The sequence below is a fragment of the Paroedura picta genome, chromosome 11 (assembly GCF_049243985.1).
Source record: "Paroedura picta isolate Pp20150507F chromosome 11, Ppicta_v3.0, whole genome shotgun sequence".
In the NCBI taxonomy this organism is placed as follows: Eukaryota; Metazoa; Chordata; class Lepidosauria; order Squamata; family Gekkonidae; genus Paroedura; species Paroedura picta.
In genome coordinates, this window is record NC_135379.1 from 31,709,129 (window position 1) to 31,730,174 (window position 21,046).

The window sequence follows — 21,046 nt, forward strand, 5'->3', positions numbered from 1 at the left end:
AAATAGCATTTTTGTTTCCCGCAATAGATCTACAGTAGTATCTTCAGCACAAACAAGACCTCAATAGTTTATGTTTTACATATGGCTCTTTGCAAAAATTAGGGCTATGTACACAATTATTTCTGAGGAGTCACAAGTACAAGCATGCCTGAGGTATATATCTCAGCAAGTACAAGTGACAGATTTGTAATTTGTAGCAAACAGTAGAGATGAGAGTGATAAAGTGCAATCATCAATATCACATGTGTTGCAAATGAAGATGGGATGTTGCAAAAATGAAGATGTTGCAAATGGGGGGGATGTATTTTTTACCTCTACCAAAACACATGGTAGAACAAAGAGTAGAGAAAGGACAACTAGCAAACAAATCAGCGAGTCTGTAGATTTGCATTGGAAAGCCTGTTATAAAGGAAGTATGAAACAAGAGAGGACAGTTTGTCATGACTGCTATAAATTTCCCATTCTCATTTGGAGAATGCAAGGAATTTCCCAGTAAACAAGAGAAGGGTTTACACAGAGTCAAGTCACAAACAATGAGAAAAAAAACTGTGTAAGGCAATTAAAGAATATTATAAATCAACTAGCTGAATTCTTCATTTCTTATTTATTGTTTGAAGATTTTAAGAATGTAAGAAAGAAAATGTTTTGACCAATAGGACCTTCATCAATGCAGTAAATAATTTCACTAAATTAATCAAAAGTTAATAAGGTCAATTAACTTGTGACAGGCAACCCTCAAAGAAGAGTTTTCATTGCGACAAAGAGATTGATGTTCCCAATCTGGGCTACAATGCAGGTCTTATGGGCCAAAACATTTTCTTTCGCCACACTTAGCATCTTCAAGCAATAAGAAACAAGGAATTTCCCTGGTAAGGGGTGGCAACCTTAGTCATTTTACATGCAACTCATTTTGAAGCAATAGCTACTTGCAACAAATCAGAAATAAGACAAGGATTAAAGACTGCTGAAATCACATGGCCTTATTCAACCTGTGGAATTTAAAGGAAGCTGTTCTTCATGGCTCCTCTGTGTGGTATCACCACCAAAAGCACTGAAGATCTGGTTTACTGAAATGTATCTTTAGAGAAATTGTTACCTTTAAGGATGGTGTTGGATTAACAAAAGATAGGGGGCAACAATTTCTCCAGAGATCACTGTGGATGGCAACTGCAACCCACTCCCCAGACATAGCTTTGTCCCATTTTCTGCTGTGATAAAAGAGAACCAGACTGTACAAATGTGCTTGCAACTGCACTTAGATCAGTGGTTCTCAACCTTCCTAATGCCGCGACCCTTTAATACTGTTCCTTATGTTGTGGTGACCCCCAACCATAAAATTATGCCAGTGTTCTTTCACAGAAATTAAACTGAAACTGACCAATGGCGTGAAGATCCATTGTTCATGATTGTATATAAATTGGTGGGTGCCTTCAGGAGCAGCAGCAACAGTGGTGGCACCCCCCCCCCACAGCCAAGCTGCTCGTCCTGCCATGACCCCTGTAAAAAGGTTGTTTGACCCCCAAAGTAGTCCCAACCCCCAAGCTGAGAACCACTGACCAGCAATGGAGATACAATGATTCATGTTTCCTTCCTATGGAAGGGACCTGGTGATCCCCCGGAATTACAACTGATCTCTGGATTCCAGAGATCAGTTCCCTGGGCTCTCCCTCCATACCTCTAGGAATTTCCCAAGTTGGATTACCAGTAATCATACCAAGCTTCATTTTCCACAGGCAGCTTCATATGCATGACTTTTGTTTGCACAGATCTGCCCCCTCTATTGAGGGACACTGAAGACTCCTAACTTGGTAGCAATATACACACACACAAGACTGTGGGTTGAGGCTTTCCTATGGCTTGCCTTACATCAAAAGAGAACCTATTCTATGTGATCAGTAAAATAAAGGAGACTTTTTTTTTACAAGCATGAAATTCAGCATCTTGAAAATCTGAAAAGATGTTTCTTCAAAGGCTGATGCCAACAAATAATTCACACTCAGTATGGCATGTAATTTCAAGGTGTAATTAGCATTAAGACAGAATTTTTCTTTTGCTAAGAAACAGCTGAAAAATAGGAGATTGAGGGGAATAGGATGCTGCTTAAACTGAGCCTCAAACACGTGTCATGGTGACTTAATAACAAAGAAACTCAGGTTTTCACATTTGGTTCTAAATGTATTTCTGTCCATTGAGACAAAGACAAAAAGAAAACAACTGATCATCATTTAAAGGAGACAAAGAAGATAAAACAGGATGACAATCTTGCAGGAATTTTTTTTCTCCATACCATTTATCATCCCAAGGCTGAAGATGCCATTCACCAATGTGCTCCCTTTTCGGAAGTGATCTGTCATGTGCTCCAGCCAATTAGCTTCTAAGCTGCAAATGTTCTGTCCATTGTTGAATACTCTCATAGGTATTGTTACAGTGTAGTACTGGCTGGATCTCTGTGAAGTCATTGGTTTGTTGAAGACAGCAAAGATCTCAGTTTCTGAAAACACACACACACAAACAAAATGCTGAAATAGCAATACCATCAAGCAGGAAATACAGTGCATTCTTGTTCTCTGGGGTATCGTTTGCAAGCATAAGTAACACATTAATAAGCCCTATTAGTTGAGCTTTCTCCATGTATAATTAAAACATTACTAAGTCATTAGAGAAAAAATGTGCTTTTCCACCAAACTTCAGAACAAGCAAATCCAAAACAAGCCACGAAGCTTTACTTCCAGCTGAGTTTTCATAACCATAAAACAAAGGGGGGCACACAACTGGATCCCATGGATCTGTTCTGCTATTGGTGATTTCCTAAGGTTGCCAACTTCCAGGTGAGGCCTAGAAATACAAGTTCCCGGAAATACAAGTTCCAGATTCCATTCTCCAAAACAGATGCTTTCTCCAAGGAATTTATTGCTATAATTCCAGGAGACCTCCAAATCCATACATGGAGGTTGGCAATCCTAACCCATCTACATGGTAGCTCCAAAACAGCAGATGTGTCAAACTCCTTGGAATGGTACTTTACTAAACAAAAACAGCACAGTTCTCTATGCTAGTTTGCAATTCCCAGGCAATTTCTGCATATCAGTAAAAATAGTGTTACGCCAGCTGAATGGTGTAGCGCTAAATCATATCGCGTCTCCCAGCCCCTCCTCACCTTTTTGCTGTCTCACCCATGTCCGGCTTCTTTTCATGAATCTAACCCTCCACATCTGCTGCTGGAAATGGCAGAACAGAGCAACATGCCTTATACGTGACTCGCTTCCGCCTGTCAATCAATCCAAGCAACCAATTCCCTTTCTCAATGTTTCAAAGGTCCCGCGATGCCTGCTAATTTTTTTAAAAAATACTTCTCTGTTGAAACGCATATGCATAGAATCATTGATGCATAGTGCTTTTTGAATGCCACCCCTTATGGGATCATGAGTCCTTTGATGCATTTAAAATTTAATCTCGTTCCTGATTTTTTTTGAGGGGAGAAAACTTTAGAGAGGCGTTATTTTCAGTTAACAACTTTGAAACAAATATTTTATTTTTTTTTAAAAGAGAGATTCCCGTCCCCAGGAACAAGGGAAAAGGAGATGAGTGTGAGGGCGGGACGAGACAGGCGCCTTTAGTGTGTTTGAGTCTCCATACCTTCCCTCTGCTGGTTGCCCGCTGGTTGCTTTCTGGTAGCTAGCACTAAATAGGTTGGGGAATCCACTTTATGCAATTCCCCAACTCGTGCTTTAAAATGTAGGTTGTAGCAAGCTAGTTACTGCCCAGACACTGGATGTTGGCAATGTCATATGGAGGGGCCGGAATATAACTACATTAGGTAGGCATTTTACTACATTTAACGGGTATGGAAATGCCCCCAGTTCTTCTCTCTTCTATGCCTCATTTACTGTGTGTGAGAGCCAGTTTGGTATATGGTTAGGAGTGTGGACTTCTAATCTGGTGAGTCAGATTCGATTCTGCACTCCCCCACATGCAACCAGCTGGGTGACCTTGGGCTTGCCACAGCACTGATAAAACTGTTCTGACCAAGCAGTAATATCAGGGTTCTCTCAGCCTCACCCACCCCACAGGGTGTCTGTTGTGGGGAGAGGAAAGGGAAGGCGACTGTAAGCCACTTGAAGCCTCCTTCGCGTAGAGAAAAGCAGCATATAAGAGCCAACTCTTCTTCTTCTTCTTTTTCTTTCCCTCGACAATCACATGTTTTAGGACATCTCTTTATATAGGGAACTATATTCTTTTATCTTTAAGTCTGCCTTATGGACAGTAAACAGCTATACTAGTGATGTGCTATTTCATATAGACTTCACAGTACAAAGTCTCTTCTACTTGTTTGGGGCCAGTGGTACACTTTTCCTGCCTATTGTTATTGCTGCTTCTTTCTCACACCGTCTATGGAATATGTTTTTATCCTATTTCTCTTTAGAAATGATGCAAGTTTCTGATGCTTGCATAGCCTCTTCTCCGTGTTGTGACCATGTGTTCCTTCACTTCTGTTATGACCACTGCAGGTGTAACGCAGAGGCTATGTTTCTAACTCTTTTTCTGATTAGGAAATTAAGTCTCTAAGAAAGATTCCTTGGCATTGTGCCACCTAGCTAACCCGCAGCTTAAGTGTGGCCACAGACAGATTGGAGGTGGCTCTCAACATGCTGTTTGAATTGTGGGAAGGTAGCCAAGCTTCAGTGCTCCTAATGGGGATCTTGCAACGTATCTGGTTGGCTACTGTGGAAACAGGAAGCAGGACTACACTATTTAGAATAGTGCCTTGTTTTGACTGAAAAAGCAGCAGTCTTCTTGTGTTATGTTCTTGTGTGCCTTATCTAAATTGATGGACAATCTACCCACAATACCATTAATAAACTACATTTTAGAAAGAAGTGACTGATAAATGCCAAAGGACTGGTGGGAAGTTGCAGAAAAATATGTGGTTCTTTCAAAGAGACAATTAAGTCAAGCACAAAATATTAACTGCCTTACTGGCAAGATGTTCTTGAATCAGTGTTTGAATAGAAAATATTCTGACAAAACACATCAGCTAGGGTTTTTTCAAATAGTGATTAACTGCCCAATTTTCACCTGTGTTTAGTCAAACTGTCTATCTTTCTTTTCAAACATTAAAGATGATATTTTAAGAATTGCACTGAATTCCTTTGAGGAAAAAGGCATGCATGTTCTCATATGGCTTGCAGTAGCAATAGTGATTCAATTAATCTGCATTAAGAGGTAATAATTCATAATTTTGCAATAACAACCCAAGCTCTAAATGAGTATACAATATTTTTATTTCTTCTAAGTTGTTTTTTCAAAAGCTCTTAAAATGGATCAGCACTATAATTAATGGCACTTTCATGAATTCATCCAGCATTACAGCTTCTGGTCAGTATTTGTGTGAGTATGCATGAACAATAAGAACCAAATGGTGTTTTCGATGTGTGTAGAGAGTGAGACTTGAGGACAGATGGTCTCATCTGATCTTCCCAAGGAAATTTAAAAAAAACAGCTCTCCACTAGAATTTAGAGTCCAGTAAATGAAAAATTAGTGTGACCAATGTATCAGAATTAATAAAGGCCTCTAAGTTATTATTTCAGATACAATTCTGCAACCTTATAATTCGAAATGTATCACCTTCTACAACAGGTAATCAAGACTAGAAAACATAATCCAGGTTTGTCCAAAGGCCCAACAAGCACAAATCCAAACACAATAACATTGCAAGTGAATTCCATTGTCATAATTACAATGACATTTTAAAAGTGGATTCTTTTGATTTATTTTTATAACAACCCCCTGAAGAGGGCATTTTTCTCAAATGAGGAACTGCCACTGAAAGATAAAGGCTAGACTCCGGTCATCCAATTAATCCATGATTGTTGCCCTAGTCCACAGATCTGACACTCTTCAATGATCACAGTGTGTGGTCACGCTGCTTTCAAAGAGGAACTCAATAATATGAGAGGTATACATAAGACCAAAACATGTATTTGAGTTGTTCAGGAAACCCACCCTCTGTGAAAAAACTCCTTTCCCCTTGAACTAAAAGGAAAAGGTTATGAACTTGACCCAACATCCAGGAATTGGGAAGGGGAGGATAGATTCAGTAAGAAGCTCACGCAGCAACACTTGTGTTTTTTAAAGTGTTCCTCTGTCAAAAATCTCAAATACATTTTGGACACAGAAGGGTTTAGAGAGAGCACAACTAACATGGGAAAGTCTTAAAAATAAACATAAAAGCAGGATTAGACAGTATGCACATGGCCTTCTAGAAATCATAAAAATCAGGTTTTTCTTATTCATATGCTATGAATTCAATGAAGTAATGGTAAAATACATTTTGCATAAATGAAGGATGGATGCTAAGACACTTACTTGGCCAGTGTATACAAATACTGCGCCAGGATTTATACAGATCTAGGAGGAATGCTTTATCATTTTGCTATAATAACAGGATAAGGGATCTCTCAGCCAGGGACTTTACAATGCAACAAGCACTTGTTAAAATAGGAACCCAAAATTATTTCAACACCAATGGTTATGTTCTAAAATTGTGCAGGAAATTAAAAGCCATTTATATAAGTTAAGAAGTTCACAGTATATTTGTGGACTTCTAGGATATAACGAAGTTGGGAAATAAAATTCTAAAGATGTCTAATTGTAGAAGGACTCAAAAACAGATAATCAAGCAATATCTTTACTAAAGAAATATATCCCTCCCAGCTGACCAAACAACCATACAATTCTGGAACACAAAACTGCAGGCCAAAACAGGGATCTCTTGTAAAAGATATGGCAGACAATGTGAAATATAGAAGTATTTGTGCTCACAAGGGAGAAAGAAGGATTAATGCCAAAATTGGAATAGTTTTTCCAGGTTAGAAAAAAGGAAATTCTGAAGAAAATTAGGGTCACAAAAGGACAATAAAGCAATCAGATGTTCTATGGTGAAAGGGCTGAAAGATACCTCATTCCCCCCCCCCCATCCTTCACACACACACTCACAAACACATAAAAACAACAACAAAATCTCTCATTTTTGGAAACAGTTACTAAAATATAATAGGAAGTAACCTGGGGAAGGTGACTCCCTGATGTCTCCAATTTAAAAAGTTAGTAGATGACGTTAAAGAATCTCTACCTGAGACGCAACCAAACCAGAATAGTCTGAATAGATAAGATTAAACAAATATACCTAAATAAATAAAAATAATTTTCAAAAGCAATGGCACATGAAATTTAAAAACAAACTGTTGCCAGTGTGTGCATCATGACATCATTTCCAGTGACAGCCCACAGGTAACATTGGGTAGCTCTGGGATTTGCTGAAAGCTCTATAGTTTTATACTCTCTCATGTCCCCACCCTCCAAACTCTTCTAAATCCATCCCCTCAAAGAAGGTAAGAAGGATAGTACTGCAAGAGCCAAACATAGGTTCATACTACAGGCAAGATGCTGTATCTTATACTTACAGAAGTAAACATGCATGGTCACTATGTACTATTATGTAGGTTGTCACCCTATCAAAGCCCTTTGTTATATCTATCTGGGAGAACTAGGACAAATTATTGTATGAAGTATAACACAAAATCTTCAAAACAAGTCTTTTTCTTGGGTCACAAGGAGATCACATTCTTTAAAAGGGGGAAACATGGTAAAAGTTTTAAATCCCTAGATGGCAGACCTCACAGTTGCTTTTTTAAAGTGGCAATAATTTATGCTGAACAATGAGTATGTCATGAGACACTTGCACGTAAAAGCTCGTTCACCCAAAACAAAGATGTGCAGAAGATTATAGAATATCATGCCTGCATTCAGGAGAATGAAAAGAACTTTCACCTAATAGTAGTAAAGGATTTCCTCCTCCCCCTCCCTCCTTACTTCTTGCTCTCGGTTATATTATTCTATCCGGCCAAATTAAGTCAGTGGAAAAGATTCAAGAAATATTGGTCTGGATCCAGGCCTGGAGTTGGATTTCTGACTTGTTTATTTATTTATTTAGAAAATAATGCTCAGAATGGCTCGCAGTTTAAACAGTAAAACAGAAACCAACAAATAACAGCAAGTACAATAAAAATAAATCAATTAAAACTAATTAAATAAATGCCAGAAAAATAAAATTTCAACCCTCACATATCCTACTAGAAGCCCAGGATAGCATATCCCTTCTACACTTACCCTTGTATCTACCCTAAGATGGTTGAGAAAAAGTGCCTGGCCCAAGATTATCCAGCAAACTTCACTGCAGAATGGAGATCTGAATCTGATCTTAGTCCAAAACTGTGACCAATATATCACATGGGCTCTTTTCTCGAAACTCTGCACTCCCATACCATTTCAGAGTCAGTTTTTTTGGAAGTATTCACGTGATCTAAAGCAGCTTCAAGTATGGTTGAAGTGACACCAGCCAAAAGTTCACTTCGGCCAAGCAGAACTAGTTGTGTAGTCTTTCAAACCCTGGCATACATAGAACCAACTACTAGGTGAATTAGATAGCATCTCCACCAATAATGATCTGCATACCTACTGATTCTTCATTATATAGCTGATTCTGTCAGATTTGCTTGATTTTAGGATTTTTAAAAAACTTTTTTTTCTGGATAATTTTTAATATATTAGTCTTGTTCATTTTATTTTTAAACACTGATTTTACTGTAAGCTGATTCAAGAGCCAATTTCGCTGAGAAGCTGGAGTATAAATGCCAAAAGTAAATAAAATAAATAATCAAACATCCAGAAACACTAGCTTTTCAAACAAGAGTTCTTGGTGCTGGTCTAAAATTAAAGTGTGTATCAACCTGCACTGGTGTTAATACATCTCCCAAAGCTGTGAACTGTGTTCCTTCTCTCTGGAAGTTGCAACATCCTCTGGGACTTAACACTACTTTCTATCAGCAAGTGGTAAATGAAAGTAAAGTACAATCTGAAGTTTGGAGACCATCGAGCTCTGTAGGGAGGATAAAGCAGCAGCACAGAAATGCAGCAAGGTGAAAGAAGGAAGCGGATCAATTTTAACCCTTTTGTTATCTACCTTTCCCATTAATCTGAAATAATTCCTGTTAGCATTCCATGAAAGTCTGCATAGTCCAACAGATTAGAAATTCAGTATCATAAATCCAGAAAAATGTGGCTAAGGGTTGCCAATTCTGATGACAGGAAATTTCTGGAGATTCAGGGATAGACCCTAGATTGGGTGAGGGAACCTACCTTTATCTCCCCATCCATCTTTAGTTTTCCCTCCTAGGTAGGGAAAATTCTGTTAAGGAAATCTATTGCCCAGGTATGCAGCACTGGTTGCCAGGCTTAGCCCAGTTGAACAGTGGGGAACCTGCAGGGACTTGTGGGAAGTATTCATTATCTTGTACATCACGCTGCCCACCCTCTTTCTCTCCCCCAAGGTAACTCACATACCTTCATCTTTCCCTGCTTCCTTCCCTCCTTCCTACCCACCAACCAATCTACCTTTTACCTTTTCCTCTCACCCACTCAGCTTCAGCTGTATTTATTATATTGGCTTTTGTGGGGGCTGCTGTTGAACAATAGCAAACAGCCAAAATCGGGTGAATCATACAAGTCCTGTGATACCAAGTCATCCATGGTTTCTTCTCAGCCTAGCTCCACTGGGTCCTCCTCCCTCAAAGGCCAAAATAGGCCTGGAAAGCAGCCCCTTCCCCCTCCACTTACTTTTTAGTGAAAGTAAACCATGGCCCAGACGATGGAAATGCTGTCGTGGTTGCCTATCAACCCCCAGAACATCTACTTCGTTTCTTACAGCTACAGGTGCTGCTTCTATTATTTGGGGAGATTAACCCCCCACAATGTATTTTTATGTCAGATTTCTCTGCAAACCTGGGGCAAAATGATCTTTCTTGTCTATTAATAGCTTCAGTTGCTGGATATAAGTATTCCCATTAAAACCTAGATGGCTGATATAAGATCATAACCTTTTCTACATATTATAAATGCTAGACTAATAATATAAATAGCAACAAATTCAGGAGTTCTTTCTTATTTGGTGTTACTGCAGTACATTTAAGGCAGCAAGTAGCACAGCAATGCAAAACTGTAGTAAATTACATGCTATAGCCTTGGAGAACTGTTTGCTTTCTCACCTTGTAGTTGCCCTCCCTTTTCTTCAGCAGAGCTTAAACTGAGATGTTCGGTAACCTGTCCTTCACCTCCTGGATCTTCACTAAGATTTAGACACTGGTCAACATTTTCCTCACTTGCTGCTGTAGGGATTTTGCTTCCATTAGCGCAGTCTTTTTCATGATCCAGCAATGCACAGTCCTCAAGGAAGTCTGATGGAATTTTGTCACCTCTGAGTTCTCTCAAGCTGTTACTGCTGGATATTACAGCACCGCTACTCTTGGAGTGCGTTTGGGAGGTGTACTGAGGTATTATTCCAACAAACCTCATGCCCCGACTTGCTGCATCTTGAATCTATAAACAAAAAGAAATTACAAATTAATTTACAAGTTCTCCTTCAGAAACAGAAATGTTTCAAAACTCACCACTTCGGGTAAACTAGTGTTACTGAGATGGAGTTTGCGGTGCATTAAAAATCTTATTGGGTTTGTATGCTACATTCCACAATAGCATATTCTCCTTTTAATGAATATGCCTATAAAATGTAAAAACACAAAAGGGCTACCATTTTAATAGTTATAGATTCTATGGATATTGTTGCTGGAAACAGATTTGTATTGGAATATTTTTTGTTTAGGTTTTTAGTAATTAAAAATTATAACTAAATCAGACCAACTGCAATATTCATTTGATTTTTATCATCCTATTTTTAAAATGAAATATGGGAGACTATAACTGTCTGCCAGCTTCTCTCTTAGCTTATTACAATATTTGGAGGTCCTTGATATTATTTAAAATAATAACAGAGGAGGCCATACAAAATATGCTTTCCATTCCTTTTTAAGAAATAAAAAAGAATGTTCCGTAATTCTAACTTTGATGAAAAATTATTTAAACATCTGTACCCCCAGCATGTTCCATAATTACAAAAACAACCCATATAAAACACTGCAATTAAAGGTAAAGGTATCTCCTGTGCAAGCACCGAGTTATGTCTGACCCTTGGGGTGACGCCCTCCAGCGTTTTCTTGGCAGACTCAATACGGGGTGGTTTGCCAGTGCCTTCCCCAGTCATGACCGTTTACCCCCCAGCAGCAAGCTGGGTACTCATTTTACCGACCTCGGAAGGATGGAAGGCTGAGTCGACCTTGAGCCGGCTGCTGGGATTGAACTCCCAGCCTCATGGGCAGACAGCTTCAGACAGCATTTCTGCTGCCTTACCACCCTGCGCCACAAGAGGCTCTAACTGCAATTAATATAGCATAAATTATACAATTAAAAAAATTGTCCATTGGCTGGCTCTACAAGGAGTCAACATAGGCAGTATATTGTTGCGGGTGGCAGTTTCACTTCCATTACCATCAAGCGCTGCCTTCAAGTAGCTATTGTATTTTCCTGCTGGTTTCTCAGGCATATTTAAAGAAAGTGTCCAAGTAAGATTCCTCAAACTCTCATAAGAAAAAAGAATCCCAAGAAACCCCATTGGATGTGTATGGAACAGATGATCGGGATCCAGGAAAGAAGAAGCAGTAGCTGCTGCAGCTTTTGGGCAGAAGCACTGGAAGATAGGTGGATGGCAAGAGGTGATGGCAACAAAGGGTGGCAAGCAGAATGGTGATGTCAGAAAGCCTTGTTGAACCACCAGGTTCATACAATCTGAATTTGCCCATACATTTAGATGTTATAGTTGTCCCCAAAGACTGAATCCCCAAATACATTGGGAACCAGTGGTTTCCATAAACATTTTGGCAGCACTATACCAAGGAACAACCCAGACATGAACACCTGAGCATTCCGGTCCCAAGCCCAACTAAATGGGGAGGGTTATGTAAAGACCTGGCAACCTACCTTGCAAAGAAAATCCTATGGTTCAGCTTTACTCCCTGCTCATGGACCACCTTGGAGTTTACCAAAGTCTGGGTGCAGCCACAGTCTAGCATGCCCTGAATTCACAGCCCCATGACCTTCACCAGGTCAGAGTCACCAGGACAAGAAGGAGGGGTATGGGACTTGTCAATCTCATAGTCTCACAGGAGGTTGGTCCCATTACCCACCAGCTTACGGGCCTCTGCTTACTCATCTTCTGAGTCCTCAGAAGGCAGAGGTGCCAGGTACTCAAATAACAGGGTTAGGAGTACCCTGGCCAACTTACAAGGAGACTTCCGGCCTCTAGCTGTGAGGGGAGTCTTGGCAGTGCCCAAGGCCACGTTCCAGAGGTGAATGGAGATGTATGGGGAAGGGATGGGGTGAGGTGTGAAAGTGAGAGGAAAGGCCAAATCAAAACCAAGGCAGTAAAACATGGCCAAATGACCAGCACACTAACTGATCTAAAAACTAATATCAATAATGGCAGAAACATGGCATTCCTGACAATCTTCCCCATCTTCTGATGCATCTTCCTCAAAATGTTATAAATCACCCAACTTCCCGACAATCATACCACTGTGCTGCACACATACATGACATCTCGTTGACTGAAACAACTTCCTCTTTTATGCTGCTGTGGGAGGAACTGGATTTTGTTTCCCCGAGATGCAAAGATAAGACAGAAGGTCAAAGATGCAAGATTTTTGACTGATAGATAGTTACTGACACATTGCCAAGATGAAATGATTGTCGTCATAGATTCTCTCACCGATTAATAACCAAGTACAAGTCATATTTCAGCAGCCCAGTTTAAGAGAAGAAAATTTTTATATCATAAAAATGGCAGATATCCCTTCTAATGGTAAAAAATGGAAACCTCTTAGCAACTAGGATAACATTAATAAGACATCTGCTGAGTTGAGTTTTTTGGAAAGACACGTTGTGTGAAATGGTTGTTTTATAGGATCAGCTAGCTGGATTACCACATTATATTGCTCAAGATAACTTAAACACAGGGTATGTAAGACAGAATGTGGAAAATTGCCTCTTGTCAACATGGAAGTATATGGACCAGGAAAATAATCTTATCGTTATGTGTCAAATTTTTCAGTCCAATGTGAATCTCCTTGCCCAGCATTTAATTGATTCTCTTTTGCACAGTCTAAACCACTAATTAATTGGGGACTAAACTATTACTATTCACTGGGGTATATCTGTACATACAGAGATGAATCACTTTCCATCTTAAGGTGCTGCTTTAAATATAATACTGCTGTTTAAAAAGTTAGGCACAATCTCATTTGGTATCTGAGGGTCAACAAGAAGGTAACCCAAATAGCTGGTTCTGAGTTTGCATTTTCAGACAGGCTATCCACAAACCCATCTGATTTTGCTGCCATGGGTACAAAGCAGCATGTGAGACGGCATGGTAAGTAACAATTTCTGATATTCAATCCAGCCCCCCTTGAATTATACAAATGATGGCAATATTAGTTGACAATGAAATCCTGTTCATATCTCAGTGATAATGAGTGATAATATAAACTGCATTTTTACGGGAGAATGTCAGTCACGTTTGTTACAGATGCTTTACTAGAGACAGTGCAGTGATTAAGAGCATGAGCTGGAAGAGTCTGGTTCAAATCTCAGCTGGAATGAAGCTTCACTACATGACCTTAAACATATTGTTAGATTGGCTCAAAACCCATAAGAAGCTTGAGGCTCACAAAACGGAATGCCCCTGGCCTTCCCACTACAGCCCATGGAGCACCTTGAAAACCCAACCTGCAGGGAGTCAAGGGATCCTGACTAACAGTATGGGGGGCAAAGTTAGGGGTCTGCAGGAATCAAGGAATGGGCAAATTTCCTTCTTTGCAAACTGAAGTGCTGCTCCACTTTTGAAAGTACTTTTATGCAAATGTTAGCCATTCTTTTAACAGCATCACCTTCAAGTTCATAAACTAATGGTGACCCTGTAATTCTATGCATTTCACATTAAAATCCAAAACCAGAGTTCTTTAGGTAACGAGTTTAATATGATGATCTCATCTACTAGCTAGAATTCTCTGAGATACATGCATGCAACAGTTCCTTTTATGGACACAAGTTTTCCCAAGTGCTTATATTATTATTGCATTTTGTGAAACAAGACAATTTAATGAAACTAGAAACATTTATTTGGAGAAAAGGTCTGAAGCGGTAATATGATTTAAGTCTTCTTTCCTTACATAAGGAAGAAGTCTGGGAGCAGCAACGGAACATATACCTACACATGTTGATTAGTTTTATCCAGGGCAAACGTTTTATTTAACAATCAACAGAATCTTCCTGCAGTTCATTGCTTCTACTCCCAAGTCCTTCACCCAGTACTCTGATATTGAAACATATAGAATCATATGAGTTGGAAAGGACTTGAGGGTCATCTAGTCTAACCCCCTGCACAATGCAGGAACTCACAGCTATCACAATGACCCCAATTTCATGCCCAAGTGATTCCCCCCACACCACCACCACCAAAGATCTCCAGAATGCAGCCTGGCCTGGAGGAAACTCACCTACCATCCCACAGTGGTGATCAGCAATTTCCTGGATATGCAAGGAAGGACCACAAGAGACAAACACTGGCACATTCTTTCTTGGCCACTGACTCACCATCTGCTTAAATTCATAAAATCGGCATTTTTGTCAGATGACTATCTAGCCTCTGCTTAAAACTTCAAAAGGAGAACCCACCACCTCCCGAGGAAGCTTGTTCCACTGAGGAACTACTCGAACTGTCAGGAACTTTACTAAATTAATTAATTTCAACCCATTTGTTCTGGTATGACCCTCTGAGGTGACAGATTAAAGTTGTATAAAATGGGAGTCTCACCTTGTTCATGAGCTGAGTTGTTGTACTACAGTGGCATCATATTGCCTGTTTTTTATATGGGGTTTTACCATGAATGGCAGGAAATAAACTATAGTATAATTATAATTATTATATTATGACTATGCGGATTCATTTGCTTAGCTCTAATATACCCTACATAGTTGTGATGTCCCTGATACGCCTCCTCACATTATTCTGGTTTGTCCTATTTTTTCTGGTCAGTGTAGCTTAATTCAGTATTATATAATTAAGTTTGAACTGCAGGAGTGAATTACAAATGATCAAAGCCATGCTTGTGAGACAGACCATGTTCTACTGTCCAAAGTTACTAATGTACTCTGTTCAATGTTAAGATTTAATACTCTCTTATTAAAATTGGAACTTGTGCATTTGTATTATTGTGTATATTTTCTTTGAGTATTCACTTGAGTCATGTTCATCTGTATGTATCTGAATATTTTCATGCCATTAAAGGTAAACTGTATTGCATCTGTAAACCTTGTCCTCCACTGCTAATTTGTGAGAGCAAAATTACACCAGCACAAGGGAAAAGAAGCACTGTGACGTCCCGTTAGAAAACAGTATCTGAACTTCTTTCCCCTCATTCCCAAAACGTCCTTTCAAAAACACAACACTGCACAGCAGCAAATGCTTAATAATTTAATAATTTGTCAGCTAATCTATTTTATTTATTTACTAGTGAGAAAGGCCATTGCAACCAAGAATGCATTGGGCGCTAGGATCCAGGGAATATCAGCATGCGCAGATCTCTCTCTCAGCAGGAGCCATAGGAGGTAAACAGGGCTCCTTCATAGCAGGGAAGCAAGGGTCGTTTGCAGTTTGGGGCTTATTTGCAGTCTCTCTCTCTCTCTCTCTCTCTCTCTCTCTCTCTCTCTCTCTCTCTCTCTCTCTCAGCAGGAGACATAGCAGGTAATCAGGGGTCCTTTGCGGTTTGGCAGGGCTCTCTGTGTCACTGTGTCTCTCTCTCTGAGAGCAAAGTGGGTAGCCTCCAGGGAAGGAGGGCAGGAGCAGGAGAGGGAGGGCCAATCAGGGCATGGCCAGATTTGCTGGCTGCACCCTGATTGGCCCTATTCCATCTCAGACAGCCAGGAAACTCTCCACCCCCAGGGCTGTTCCACAAATATTAAGAGGAACAATGGATAAGGACAACATTGTTGCATTGTAACACGTTTCCTAATGTGGAAGTGTCCAAGTCTGGTTGCCCAGGGTTCAAACCTCAGTGACAGAGTTGAAACCTAACACACTATAGTTAAATCTCAAGAAACTGTGCTATAAAAGACCACCAAGAGAACAGGATTTAAGATATACCGCAAGTCCACCTTGATAAAGCAATGGCCTGGATCAATGTAACAGTGCTCTTTCTATCTTTCTCACATCAGCATTAACAAACAAGACTGCATAATGGCAAAGCTGTTAGGACTACGTATGGGATTACATTCCATACGGAATACACTCGATCAGAAGATTAAAAATACAAACTAGGTTTGACTGGTAAGGTGCTTTTGACCTAGAAGCATCAACCTAAATCCATCACTGCTTTTAAAAATTGCAGACATCCACGAAAAACGTGGATTAAAAGGAAACAGGCTGAACATATACACACATATTAATAAAATATAAACAGATGTTTGTTTCAAATATTTTCTCTAATTTTTGGATAAATTATGGAATGCAGTGCATATTACACCCTCTATTTTTATTTTGGTTAGGAAGACAGAGCTTAATAAAGGCATTGAGACAAAGGAGAACAAAAGCAAATCAAGTCCCTTGAGCATGCTGTGGGGATATTTTTCCTACAGAACTGCTATCTCAACACCAAAGTTATACTGCAAAATTAAAATGCATGTAAGTTTTCTTTTGAGTTTAACTGAGAACATCTGTTTCTCTTCTCACCACGATGCCAATATATTTTATATGTAATTTATCACAATTGTTTTATATATGCTTTCAAAATGTTAACAGAATCTACATTAGAACTGTTATTGTCAAAAACAGCACACAGCAGGGGCACTCCTGTCCAGCACTATCTTTTTATTCCAGAGCTTATCGATATTGAGATCCTTAAATGAAGAGGTGAGTTCTGTTGGCTTCATAAATGTACAGTAAATACAAAGGCTTGAGTTAGATTTAACCAAAGCCTTTATTTAAAAGTACAAAGAAATAAACACAGAACTATTCTTTTGTAAAGATCTTTGCGCTCTTTACAAGAATTTTCCTGAAGGATGGAAATGATTTGGGAGAGTTTCAGATCACTTAGATAAGCAAGCCGTTTCTGGCACTAAATAGGTTTACAGCAGGGTCATTCCAGTCTTGTTCATCCTAGCTTTGAGCCTTGAGCCAGTTTTAGTTCAATTTTTTAAATCAATCTGCTTTAAGACAAATTGGGGGGAAAACCAACAAAGACCAGATGCCTTGGGAATCTTGCCCAAATTAAGGACTAAAACAAAAAGAGCTTAGCAACTAAAACAAGACATATTAAGAGCTTCTCATATTAATTAATGGAAATATAACATAAGAAGTATTAGATAAAAACATTTGATAATTTTCTATAATTAAAATTCAAAATAGAAAGCTAACCAAGATGGATCAACATACTTGTAAGAATTTTAAAAGGTGACAATCTGCAGATAAATAGGGAAGGTAGCCAGGACAGGAGCTACAACAGAGGCCCTTGACTTGGTGTAAACCAGGGGTAGTCAAACTGCGGCCCTCCAGATGTCCATGGACTACAATTCCCAGGAGCCCCTGCCAGCATTTGCTGGCAGGGGTTCATGGGAATTGTAGTCCATGGACATCTGGAGGGCCGCAGTTTGACTACCCTTGGTGTAAACCTTTCAGAAAAACACAAAATGGGTGATTCTAAACTCTGGGCTCCAAGTAAGCATTGTCTCTCTTTCCAAACAATCCCACAAATCTGCCACGTTACACCAAAGCATACAAACAGGAATAACCAATTTGAAGCCATGAGATGGAATATATTTTTGGTAAAAGGAAAAGTGGGGTGAAGGCAAAAAAAGCCCCCAAAGCAGATTCACTGGGTATCAGCTAATAGTCTTCAAGATTTCCAATCAACAGGGGACAGGCTGTCCTCTCATGCCTTGCCTTAGGGTGAATTGCCTGCACTGCTCTCAAGCCACAGTGTGATGTGACTCCCCTAGCAGAATAAACAAGAAGAATGTTAATTGAACTGAGCCATCTTAGAGCCACAAGTCCATGAAATTTTATAAATAAAAACATCTTCCCTACGCTAAAGCACAAAGAAGTGGTGGGTTGATCAGAAAGTTGGTTCTAAACTCGTTATCCTTCCCTCATGGTGGGAAAGAGAAGCCTGAGAGAAGATTGCTCCCCCCTCTCCCAGTCATGTATCAGTTTGGGTGGGAAATGCCAGCTCCATGTGGGAGGAGAGAGCACTCTCTACAGCTCAGAAAGTTCTAGAATCTTTTAAAATTTGTTTTCACAGCCAGCTTGCACACACACACACACACAGAGTCCCATACGGGACTGCACAGAACCCACAAAGATAAACAGCAATTTGTACAACCTGCTAAGGAAAAGTAAACAGTAACAATTAGTTGCACATTTATTCAAAATCCAATTAAAATCTTTTTAACATTAATTATTCTACAGATCTGATGAATTTGTTCCAGTGATACCACCTTTTCAAAGTCTCATAGTCATTTAGTAAATTTTTTTAGATATCACATTTAGTAACTCCTCCACTGTACAGCACAGTTCAAGACCGGGATATAGAACCCCATGCCCTTACAGACTGGACAACTCCTCCCCTTCCTCTTCCCACTGCCAAGCTCTAGCACCCGTTGTATTCTAGGATACAACGGGCTTTGCCCCTAGTAGAATCATAAGAGTTGGAAGGAATCTCCAGGGTCATCTAGTCCAGCCCACTGCAGAATTCAGGAAATTCACAACTACCTGCCCACCTACAGTGACCCAGATGATGCCTCCTCCAAAAAAGCCCCAGGGAAAATAATGCTGATATGGGTAGGACTGGGAAGATGTAGACTTTCCCTTTCCATATGGATACCACCTTAGTATTGCTGCTGTGTTTCCAAGATGATCACAACAGAGCAAATTTGAGATCAATGGCATGGAAGATGGGGAAAGTGTAGACAGGGCACAGAAGCACCATGAGGCCATGGTTTTTATACCCTGGTTGGTTTTTACACCCTGAATCCCTGTACCAATACTGGGATTTGGGGGGTTCGGGATATACCAAATTGGGTTTGGATCAATTCAACCCAAACCTGAAATAAATTGAATATATTCTGTGTGCACATCCCTATTTTGGAATAGGCAATGCTCTGTTTTCATTTTGGTTAAAAGTCACTATAAATCAGTTTTCACATATAATGTGCTGAAACAACACTTACCTCACAGGTAAGTTATGTAAAGGCCACAGTTCTCAGGGAGTGAAGAAATTGTGTATGATGCATTCCTGATGCTCAGAGGCAAGCAGAAATTGGCCTCTTAAAGTTGTACAAAAGAGCTGTGAGATTACTTCTTCCCTTATGGATTTGAACTAGAAATCTAGTTAAGAGTAGGATTTATCCTTATATGTTAATAAATGTTTGGGGTAAAACATATGGATCTTGGTCAAAGCTAAATTTGTATATAATTTTATCATGGAACATACTAATTCTGTTTTCTTCTTTTTCCTGTAAGAACTCATGAATGGTTTCATTGTGTGTTCCCTAATCTGAGAGTTGCTCCTCCATGAATTTAACATTCACAGAGTCATAATATATTTAACTCATCAAGTAATTTATCTTTGTTACACTTAACAGGTGATCAAAAGCAGACCTGAAGTTGTCCATCGAAACCATTAAGAGGGTTTTTAATGCATTAAAATATATTGAATTGGGAAAGGAAATATAATTTGCCCCAAGAAAAATCTTGAGCAGCAGTCATTTCAAACCTCCTTGATCTCCAGCCTCTAAATCTGACATTTGTTTAGCAGTGGCTAAGGCCTTTCCCATCCTTGTTTTTATTCAATATAGGTTGCTGATCAAAAAGCCACCCTAAAACTGCATACACAGATCTATACTGCACTAAATATACGGTTTCACCTAAAGGTCGATTTTTCTCAAAGACATCAGCACAAGGATTATGATTCTAGCAAATCCCTAAGCTTTTGCTTTTTTTTAAAAAAAGCAATGGATTAATTCAAGAAAGAAGGCAAGATCTTTGAAAGCTGCGCACACATCATGTAGAAGGCTGCAGAGTATATTAGTTCACTGAGTAACACCAGTAATTATATATAGAATCAAATCGCTTGCATTCCTGAACCATTTCAGAAATCAGGAAGAGAAGATGAAGAGGCATGTTATTTGTAAGTGCTGTGAGTTATATTTCAACAACACAGATGGAGGATCTCAAAGTACATTTTTAAAACTTGCCAGTTACTATAGTCATTAATTTGTTGCACATAACTGACCCATGCAAAATTCTAGTTTCCATTTGAAACACCAGTTTTAAAAATGCTACAGTAAATATCGCAACAAAATCAGAGTCCAGTGGCACCTTTAAGACCAACAACAATTTATTCAAGGTGTGAACTTTCAAGTGCAAGCACTCAAAATTAGCACTCTTGATTACTGCATTACTCCACTGACATTGATCTTTACTACAGTGAATAGCAGCTTTCCAAAGACAGAGTAACAGAAGCAGACGGCAGGCTGGGGGTTGCAGTTGTTGTAGTGCAGCAATGACAGCAGTCACTTGAGCCCACAGGATTTGGTTCTCTGCACAAAAGGTGGGTTCGGAATGTCCTGATTACCAAGCTGGAGGCAAAGTCCTGCACTACCAGAGAATGCCAGCATCCCTCCAGAATATGAGCCAACATGATGGTTGCTGTCCAAAGCCACTTTTCAACAATGGAAAACTTGTGGGGTTTCACGGGGCTTAGTTTTATCTTTATGTAAAGCCCTTGGGAGGAATAATTTGAAGTTTCAGAGGTACCGTATTTGCCGGCGTATAAGACGACCGGGCGTATAAGACGACCCCCCCCAACATTTCCACTCAAAATATAGAGTTTGTTACATTACATTACAGAACCTGTCATTGTCACCACTGTACGGCTGCGGTGCAACCGCAGTGCCTCCGGCCCGCCCCTGCATCTCCCTGTGACCGGCATTAGTGCGCAAGTGCGCATGTGTGAGCTCTGCGTAGACAAGGGGCAGGCTGGAGCG

At 39.7% G+C, this 21,046-nt stretch overlaps 1 protein-coding gene across 3 annotated transcripts in view; it reads right to left on the reverse strand.

Moving 5' to 3' along the window:
* The window catches only part of RFTN1 (raftlin, lipid raft linker 1), a 95,889-nt gene that overhangs the window by 26,622 nt on the left and 48,221 nt on the right, over positions 1–21,046 (reverse strand). For all 3 annotated transcript variants that reach the window (XM_077302844.1, XM_077302842.1, XM_077302843.1), the window contains exons 5-6: positions 10,105–10,435; positions 2,288–2,491 (exon numbers count right to left, since the gene is read on the reverse strand). In XM_077302844.1, coding sequence (XP_077158959.1) covers positions 2,288–2,491; positions 10,105–10,435 — 535 coding nt within the window. The remainder of the gene's footprint in view (positions 1–2,287; positions 2,492–10,104; positions 10,436–21,046) is intronic.